This window comes from Pundamilia nyererei, unplaced genomic scaffold (assembly GCF_000239375.1).
Source record: "Pundamilia nyererei isolate P.nyererei 1_Seehausen unplaced genomic scaffold, PunNye1.0 scaffold00040, whole genome shotgun sequence".
NCBI classification, from domain to species: Eukaryota; Metazoa; Chordata; class Actinopteri; order Cichliformes; family Cichlidae; genus Pundamilia; species Pundamilia nyererei.
The window spans coordinates 785538-795794 of record NW_005187441.1 but is presented as its reverse complement, the minus strand read 5'-3'; the positions used below and the strand labels follow the sequence as shown (position 1 = coordinate 795794).

Sequence of the window (10257 nt, the reverse complement as noted above, 5' to 3'; positions counted from 1 at the left end):
TTTTTTTTTTTTTCTCTAAAATTGATAATATCTCAAATCTGTTGCAGAGTAAGATTAATAAAGAACCAATATGCACAAGGCTGCCGGGCTTTGTGCGTGGATGTGTGCAGAATACTCATATATGTTTCTTTTGTATGTGCATGTGAGTTTATGTGTTTAGCATGTTTGTGGGAGATAACGGAGAGAGCGAGAGCCGCCGTGGCTCACGGGGCGAAATCAGAGAATGGGGTCTTTTGTTAGCGCGTTAGCTTTTCATTACAGAGTAGGGGTGAACCCCAGAACCTAGCTAGACAGGCCGTCTGCGTGTCACTTCCTGTCTAAGCCTGCAGAGCTACGCTATTGGCAAGCTATTGTTCCTGGGAGAGCGTGATAGGATCAGGGAATGTGTCCTAATGTTTGCAGATTGGCTTGCAGGAGCAACAATTACACTTGGAGAACGCTCCCTATGGGGGAGTAGGGAGATAAGAGCCTGGGTGTGGAAGAGGGTGAAAAAGGCTCGGTGTGTTTCTCTGTGTGTGTGTATGCGCGCTTTCACCGAATGCAACAGTAATGATCTTTTATTGTTTTAATAGCTTACCCATGTGGCGCTGCTTGCATTGAGAATCCACAATGGAGAAGTTTTTCCAATTTCCTCCTAACTGACAGCCTAAATTGCTTTCTTTTGTTTTACTGTTCATTTGTTGCTCATCACATCTTCATATAGAGAAGCAAGGTAAATGAAGGGGCGCCCACTGAGATGCTGCACTAGGGGAGCGCATCATTTCCTCAATCTTTTTTATTATTTATTTATTATTTTTCAGTGCTTTAAATGAGTCTGCCCCTGCAAATGACGCTGTGTAGAAATGCATCAAATTATGTTTAAAATAAAAGCATGCATAAAACATTTTTAACCGCTCCTCTTCGCCTGCTTTATAGTCAGTACCTCCCAGCACCTTCTAACTCACCTTTCTGTCTCTTACACAGCGCCGGAGTGTGGAGGTTTGCTAGATGCCAGCGAGGCCGGTTATATCACCTCCCCTGGCTATCCTCTGGAGTACCCCCCACACCAGAACTGCCACTGGATCATCACGGCGCCAGAGCCCTCGCAGCGCATCGTCCTCAACTTCAACCCCCACTTTGAGATCGAGAGGCTCGACTGCAAGTAAGACGGGAAGGCCGGGGAGGGGGGAAGGAGCTGGATTCGGGTCATAATGGTGCAGTCCATAAAACCCACTCTTTTCTGTCAGGGGAAAATTGGCTTCACCAGTAAGATGGTGTGCTATTATTGTGGCTGAATGATGATTCATGTTGACACGTTCATTAGTATGCTGCGAAAGCATCCGTATCTCAAACAAGTAATTTCCAGTTGAGGCGCATAGATTTTTACATACTGTTATAATTCAGTGCCGGGTGGTTTGGCCCAATTCCAGGCTGCTGAAACGTAATCCACATTCTGACCACAACAGGTCAATCGCAAAGGAAATTTTAATTGCAGATTGCAGGCTTCCTGTGAATAGCAGACCATTAGGTAGACTGTGGTTTTCTTTTTATATTTTCTGACATAATTATTTATTCAGAAAATGGAAAGCACATAAGCTCCATGTAGAAGCACATAACCATTAAACTCATTTTGTCCTGGATGCTAGTCGTCTTCTCCCAGGCAGTTATGGGGGTTAAATTCCTTGCTCAAGGGCACATCAGCTGCAATATCAACCCTCTGTGTTTTAGAGGACAGGAAACGCTGCTCATTTCCACATCCCAAGGTTTTCTGCTTCTTTCACACACTCTTGAATACAGACGAGGAAAAACAGGTCGCAATAAAACAATAAAACCCAAATGGAAAGAATGATTCAGATAGTTTAATAATAAGTTCCTGTGTTATTTCCGCTGGTTAAGCTTAAAAAACAAGCGTTGTCAGCCAGGATGTATTTGTGTTTTATCCTGCTAAGAACCATATAAGGTGAGGTTTTTAACCTTCTGAAGAACAGAGCAGACTACTCGGGAAGATTTTTGACAGATGTAAAAATTTGAAATTTACTTTTGAAGGCATCAGCCAGCATTACCCAGACTATAAAGCTCTAATCCCCCCTCCATCTGATAATCAAATGCCAAGCAATATTTGGAAGTCGGCGTCTGCTTTTGGGCAGTAAAGACAGAATGATAAGATAGGATGTAAGAAAATGAATCATGATGTATTTTGAAGTCAGAGATTGGAGGGTGGGCCGAGAGAGAATAAACAGGGGAGGCTTTAAGAAGTAATAGAAGGGAATGAGACCCAGGTGTTTATCTCGATATGAGCGAGTTGGTCAGTTTCCTTTCTCAGAGACATAAATAATCCAAATCATATGGTCTTCTATTGTCTATGACCTCAGAGGAAGACAGTAGTGGGAGGGTGGAAAAAGCTCCCAGTCTCTACTGTTTAATTCAGTTTTATATACAACCAATTTTGGTCAAACGATGAGTCCATTTGGTCAGTTTATCAGTGCACTTTCTCTCTCTTCTCCACTCGGTAAATTGAAGAATTAATAATGGGTTCTTTTTGCATTTATTTTATTTTTTTTTGCATTGTTCGTCTACAAAGTGCTTTGTCTGGCTGGGAGAGGGGAAGAAAAACCAAACCAAAATTAAAAAAAACGTTGCTTTCATGAGCGCATGAATGGCCGCTTTGGTTGGAAAATGTTTTGTAATATTTGACGGGTTCTTTTCGCACGGTAGCGCCGCGACGGCATTGAACTTGAAATGTTATTTTGATGTCGCCGCCTTTGAAACTCCAGGTTTCCGTCGTGTTTTTTTGTTGTGTAATTATCTTTTTGCACTAAAGCGCCTCTCCGCTTTGACACCAGCATCGCTGTGTCGGCAATGCGGCGTGCCCGCACTTCCTGCTGGACTGGTAGAGAGGGAGGGAGAGAGAGAGGGAGGGAGGGATGCCTCAGCTGTTGATAAGCAGTGTGTCAGGCAGTTTCTCACAGCCCAAGGCATGCAGGCCAGGAGGAGGCTGAGGGAGGAGGAAGAGAAACTGAAATACCCCCTTCTTCTACTTCTTCTTTTTTTTCCCTTCGGTACAGACAATCTTATTAGGATGGGTTTTTTTTAAACATTTTTTTTAACACACGCCTGAAGGGGACAAGGCCTCGGCGTGCCCTCTAACACACACTCCCACTCAGTCTCCCTTCATCCTGTATGTATGAGTGTGTGAGTGTGAGTGGGCGTTTATGAGTAACTGTGCAAGCACGTTTTGCAAGTTTGTACGGTTAGCATCCCTCTCTATCCATCACACCTCTGGTGACCCCCACCCCCCAGTTTGGAAAGAAATAGGGAATATTGCCAACATGTTTTTATGCATCACCTTTAACACCAGTGTGCCCTTCTGTGTTTTGTAGAGAACCCTTTAAGGCACAGAAAACAGCAAAATAGGGCTTGATAATCCTCCTCTCTCCATCCCGTGTTATGCTTTTCTTTTTTCTTTTTCTTTTTTACACGGATTGATCCAGGCCCTGTAGCGCTGTTACGGGTTGCTTCCTTTTCTTGCCTGTATGATTAGGCATGGCGGTGTGAGAGAGTGAGCAGAGAGGAGATTTTTGCATGTTTTCACGGTCCTCTCTGCGAGGTTAGGGCAAGGGGAGCCAGAGGGCTTTCCAGGAGGAGGGAAGGGCTCGGTATCTCGGCCGGGGCTGAAAATCTGCGTGACAGGTGGGATTACAGAGATGGCAGAGCAGAAAACCGAAGCGGTGTTACCTGAAAGACGCAGGGCTGTGGTGTCTGGACTGCTGATCATGGAAGCACGCAGGAAACGGGGGGAAAATGGTCACATGAAAGGCTGAACATATGTTTTTGGATATGCTTATAAAGCACGCATGCACGTGCGCTATTAAGCACGCAACCTGTCGGTGTAAAAGTGCTCATCAGTCATCACCTCACCACCGCCACCCCCACCCCATACCAAGGCACTTTAGGCCTTTATAAAACTGAGAAAAGTGCTTGGTCAGCTCAGGCAAGGCTTCTGAACGCTAATATCCCCTGCCAGCTGGTGATTTTCCCTCGGCGGGTTCAAACAGTCAGTACTCGTGCGATGTAACGAAGCCAAACACCGGCTCGACTGCAGCAATCAAATCGTGAGCCTTATGCAGGCGCTCCATGTCTGAGGTGGCACTTTAATTCAGGATTTCATTTCAGGGGGAGTCCGGCCATGTGCCAAATAGCTCTTACCTCCAGGCTGCCAGCCGATTGATGCGAACTAAATGTAATAAAGGCTAGATGAAATATCAGGCCCATATCTCTAATGCAATCTGCCATCACCAAGCCCCAGGATGCTACCTAGTGATATACCAGGAGTCGAGGAAGGGGAGAGAGAGAGTTTCTCTCCAGCTCTCTTTCTCGACGTCTCCCTCCTTCGATTTTTTTCCTTCCCTCCATCTCTCCCTTTGTTCTTCCTCTCTCCCTCTCGCTCCCGCCCAAGGAGGTGTTTTATTTTTATGCACTTGAATTAAACATTGAAACGGGTGGGTGCACACGCACACACAGACACACACACAGACACAAAAATAGTCATTCAAGAAGATCCATTTCTTGCACTTTTTCCCGGTTTTTATTTTCTCACTTTTATTTGGTTATTTGTTATTGAATGCAGTCTGCCTGAGGTGGAAAGATTTTATTATATAACTTTATAACTCTTCAGACACACAGCTAGACACCCCCCACACCCATCCCCACCCCCCGGGGCTTGTGACATGTCTGGCCACAGCGAGAAGTGCCACCAACACACGTACCAGCTCTGTGTTTCTATGCATGATATCGCCTTTTTGCTAGAGCTCGAGGGAGGGGTGGGATCAATGTCTGTATTCCGCTTGTAATGGGAAATCTATAAATGATCAGCAATAGCCAGAGGGGAAGGAAAGTAAAGAAGGCGCAAAAAGGGAAAGGGAAGGATGATGGCTGAGGATGAAAGGAAGGACGGACGAGCTCCCAGAGGTCATGGCTAAAGGAGGGAGTTGTTCCAGGATCATATCTGTCAACATCTGGCATTTGGCCTACAGTTAGGACACAATCATGGTCATCAGCGTCCAGCAGTCAACACAGCTGCTGGGATTTAATGATGATATAATGGCTAACTGGTACAATTAACCGTAAAAACCCAGCATGTGATTAGGATAGCCCGGTGCAGCTGCAGCACTGTTGTCTCTGTATTCATTTGTCACAAATGTAATCAGAGTTGATGAACTACGCCGCGGCGCGAGGAAAGCACAACGGCCAACATGCTTCGATAGAGGTGAAAGTCAGCAGGGTCACGGCTTCAGTGCAGACAGCGTTTATAGTTTGATGCTTCCGATCGATGCTGCACTAGAAGGTCTGGGGCTGAGCCTAGACGGTCTGTGGTCAGTGGTTTGGCCCGAGTCATCTGTAAGCATGAACTCGTGATGGACAGCAAGGGGGAGGGCGGCGAGGCATGAGGAGATGAGAAGGAGAAGTGCTGTTTGTTTTTTGGAGGGGGCTAGATTGAAGATGGCAGGCCCCCGCGGATCTGCTGGGATTTCGCTCGCAGCATCTAGTTAATATTTCAGAGGCACTTATGGCTTATTAGAGTCCCCTTTGCGGGTGGGAGGGAGTGTGTGTTCAGATATGTGAATATCTGGGTGTGTGTGCCTTTGCTTAATTTTTGCCTCTGCTTGTGTAAATCGCGGCGAGGCGGACGAAAGAAAGCCAAAGACAGCGCCTCATTGTTTACTGGATGGGGGTCTTGAGGTTTCTGTGAGCTCTGAGAAGTAGAAAAAACGGGTGGAGAAACACAGGCAACAGGAAGGGGGGAAATCATTTCAGCCGACGGCCCCGAGTGTCTGAGGGTACGGCCAAGTTTGATTTCCTGATGCTCGAGAACAGCTGTTCCCCTTTTACCAGCATAAACAAAATAAATCAAGGAGACAGTGACGCACCCGTGGCAAATTACGTGTTGATCTCTTACATAGTGCTGAAGTTCCCAGAGAATGCTTTGTGTAGGCACTGAGAATAAACTAAATGAAACACATACACAAAGCTAGCTCTTTTACAGAAGGGTGGTTAGATGAGAACTCATGTGCTGATTTCACAAAAGATGCAGGAGGACGGTACCAGCAAGGACTGTAAATGTATATAGCAGATCCCTAAAGGGGAATGACAGGACTGACTGCACATTATTGCATAGTGACCACTAGCAGGGTTAGTAAGGCCACAGAGGCATAAAAGGCCTATAAATATATAAGCAAACAGTGCTCTGCAAAAAGACTTAACACCTAACAAAGACTTGCAACCTCATATCTCTCCACAAGCTCCTGCTTAGAAGATCTGCCTAAATGAACACATCAAGATTAATGTTGGCTTTGAGAAGTTCCCAGATTTCACAGTAACACCTGCTAAATGATGGGCGATGATAGCGAATACGGCGGACCGTCGACTCTTCGCGAGGTAGGTTGTTAAATCTGCCCCTTCACATAAATAGTGCTCATTCTACTACTGTCCTCTAGTAAGGCCAAAAGGTGCCATACAAGCACAGCTCGCATTGTTTAATGGCACTGATTATTGTCAAATATGTGACAATAAATAAATCTTTGCTACGTAAACCTCATAAAGGATGTAATTTAGATAAAGTGTCATCATGTATAGTAATCTTCCAGAGCAGCTTCATTGTTTACGATACCGTCAGCACCCAATTTGGCATCTCTTAAAAGAAACCAGTACTGCTCGTACCAGTTTCGTCTTTAGTGGTTTCTCGATTTTTTTATAGCCTATTTTTACAGTTTCTGCTGTGTGTCAATGTAGAGTTTTACACTGTTTTGTGGTGTGTATGTATACTCGCTTTGGGCCTGCGTTTGCTTGTACTGAGGCACTGCTGCCTGCAGGAAATGTCCCCGGTCCCCAGCAAACAGCAAAATGTGTGAAAGGCACAGGGGTGTCGTGATATATGAGATCAGAGGAAGAGAAGACGTGTCTGGGCTGGTGCAGAATTACTGGCCTTTAAGGGTTTTTAGTTTCTTTAACCTTCTCCCTCTGTTCCAGCTATATTCTATAGGGGAAATGAGGGAGGTCGAAACTGCTGCCCCCCATAATGGTTCCCTAACACAGGGCTGGTCGTGCAGACCTAGACAGACCACCAGACAGACGGAAAGTTGAGGATGGATGGTGTCAGACAGAAAGGCGGAGTTTGAATCAAAACAATTCCTAGAGGAATCTGGATCTGGATGGGGGGCTTTCTGCTTCTGTGTGTGTGTGAGAGAGCGGGATGCGGCGCTAATGCGTACCTTCATGGGCGCAGATGTGCGAGTGCGCATGTGCAAATGATTTATGTGTGTGTCTGCGCAGTGTCCTGGAATGCAATCAAGTGTGTGCTTGGGAGAGACAGACAGTGGGCTCTCACACGTCAGGTCCTCATGCAAGTATTCATCAGAGCCTGGGGAGAGGCTGAGCGAACAGGTCAATAATCACATCTGAGGAACACTCACTCACTGACGCTAATCCACGACAGGAGAGAGGGAGAGGGGAGAGAAGGATAGAGACCCACTCCAAAATCAATTAAAACCTAATTAGGCTCTCAGCTCCTTCGCGGGCCTTTTATCCTCGGCGTTGGTGATGCAGCATCGACTGTGTACGCGCACGCATGTGCTTGTCTATGCGGCATGTGTCTGTGTACGCGTCTGTCTTTGTGTGTTTGTTGGCACATGTTTTGAGTGTGTGTTTTCCCTAAAGCATGTGTCAGTAACAGCCCTAAGCAGGCGTACTTAAGGGATGGCCGCGGCTCTCACAGACTCACAGTTGGAGCCTGCCACTAAAGCCTCTACGATCGCCTCTGTAATGCAGGATTACAACCAAGACACGTATAAGAGTATTGGACAACAGCTTCTTTACTTACTAGGAGGCGAGCTCTTCAGGCCTTCTTTTGTGCAGATTGGCTTGAGCCCCAGTCGTCATCACAAGCTTAGACTGGAGGAGCGTGCAGGAAGACTGAAACATGTCGCAGTGCACCTTTGAAACTTTAAGATTTATGAATTTTTTAAAAAGTAACAATAAAAATTGGTAAGAGAGAGGCAGAGAGAGTGAAACTGTTGAAACCGGTTCAGGAGGTGTAGCAATATCAGGCTATCATGCTATTTAGCCTAAGGCTGCTTTCACACCAGCCGTGTTTGGTTGGTTTAAATTAGACTCTGGTTCACCTGTGCAGAAGTGGACACAGTAATTTCACTCAAGTTCAGACCAAAACCGAGACCCTTTGGAGGAGGTGGTCTTGGTGGGGTTCTAAATGAACTCCAGAGCAGTTTGTTCGTGGCATGTATGTGATCGCACCTCAATCCAACCAAGCTAACAGGTGTGTCAGTACAGTTTTAGCTAAACACCTTCCTGTAGGTAACATAGCTGTGTGAAAAGTTCTGCGGAAGCCAACAACTAGCCTTGAAATGAACATAATGAAAAAGCTGCAAGTCCACAAACCCATCAACTGGCTGCGACCAGAGTAAACGGATCAGGCTTCAGAAACTGTGTCTTGCAGTTCCCCCCTAATCCAACTCTGGCACTGTTTTCGTTAAACCCTCCTTTTCCTCATATATAAACCTTCTTACCTTCATCTCGGCTTTAAAATATTCTCTGAAACCATGACCTGAAAATCTTCCCAAGGCCAAATCAAACCTGAGATTCCTTTATTTCCCAAAGTGCATGTCCTTTGTACTCTTTTTTTTTTTTTGGTTTAATTAACTCGCCTCGTCCTGTACGTTCTTTTTGTTGGTCAGATGCTTTCATGTGGCGATATTGCAGGCTCATTGCAGCATTTTCACACTTCGAGCCTCACCTGTGCATGTACCACTCTGACCTAGATTAATATGGTTGGGATTATCCCTTCATCAGCAGTCTTAGCTTGAATGCTCTGTATAGGAATCAATACACTGCAGGAATGCGATAGCCAAAAAAGAGGCTTAGTGACTCTACTTAATCCAGGTTTTATTCCAAGCAGGCAGCACAAAAGCAGTCTTAGTGCTGAGATTCCACAAAGAAACACAGCCTTGAGCTGATTGGTTTGTCTCAGCTCTTCTGAACGCTTTTCATTGTAGAGAAGTCGCGGGGGGGAAAGCGCTTACCTGTTCGGGACATTGGCGAGATGCTGAGTTTGAAGGCGGCTCCAAAACCCGGAGTCATCTGCGGCGATTTTTTAACATCAAACAACCCGTCACGCTAATTAGCGAGACAACAGCAGCCCTGTTGTTTTGTGACAGCTTTGTTACACAAACTAATTGAAGCAAGTGCGTTTTGCATGCCTGTATGTTTGAAGGGTGTAGCTGCAGGACGCCTGCAGCAATGCAGTCAGCTACATTGGGAAACCCAGTGTTTTGTGTTTAGTGTGTGTGTGTGGTAAAGACACTTGTAGAGAGAAACACGATTGAGTATCATGATAGATTATAAAATTACAAGGAAATTATTCACAGTTGCAACAACTTGCAATGCAATAACAACACAAATCTTGTACTCATACAGCAGCAAAACAAGCTCATGCTTAAGAGAATATAAGAGATAGAAAAGTGCAGATTCCTCTCAGACACTATTTGGATGAAAATGATTGAAACTTGCTTTAAAACAGTAATCCAGCACTGAGTTAGAAACAAGCAAAAATCACAGAGATTTCCACACCTTCCAGTATTCACACAACCCGAAATTACTATCCTGAAACCTGGTGATTCACTTTCAGCTCCAAAACATGAACTAGCTCCATCTTTATCATATCAGCAGAGCTATGATATAATTTAATGATGGCTGTCCAAGGCAGGGCTGTGTTTTCATACACTGCGTAGTATTCGCTAGCCGTTAAGGGAGCTAAGGAGACCAAATTAGTCTACCATTCGTAGACTTTTTTTTTGCCTACATGAATATCCATGAAAAATCTTTAGATCCATATTTTATGTGTGTTATCTCTTACAGGCTACATATCTGCATTAAACTTTGTGTCCTTGTGGAAAACAAGTGCAAAAGTGGAAATTTGGAAAACTTTGATGCTGTAAAATCCATCCATGTAGTATTTTCCTTAAAGGGAAACAGATACTAAATATCAGCCTGCAGCTGTGGTGCATCTGCAAGCCACTTTGCAAACCACCTCCAAGCCGGCTTCTTCTTTCATCCTATACCCCACATGATCATCGCGGTGGGTCTTGTTGCTCCCAGGACAGACGGATGGAAATAACAATCTTCTTTTGACTGAACTCTGTGACTCTGTGTCGCCGCTTATGTCTAATAATGGCACAGGAGTGACACTCGGGGTTAATTTTGGATCAG

At 45.2% G+C, this 10257-nt stretch overlaps 1 protein-coding gene across 2 annotated transcripts in view; it reads left to right on the top strand.

The window, feature by feature from the left end:
* Nucleotides 1-10257, top strand: part of nrp2a (neuropilin 2a) — a 58424-nt gene that overhangs the window by 8463 nt on the left and 39704 nt on the right. For both annotated transcript variants that reach the window (XM_005730902.1, XM_005730903.1), the window contains exon 2: nucleotides 964-1141. In XM_005730902.1, the coding sequence (XP_005730959.1) occupies nucleotides 964-1141 (178 nt within the window). The remainder of the gene's footprint in view (nucleotides 1-963; nucleotides 1142-10257) is intronic.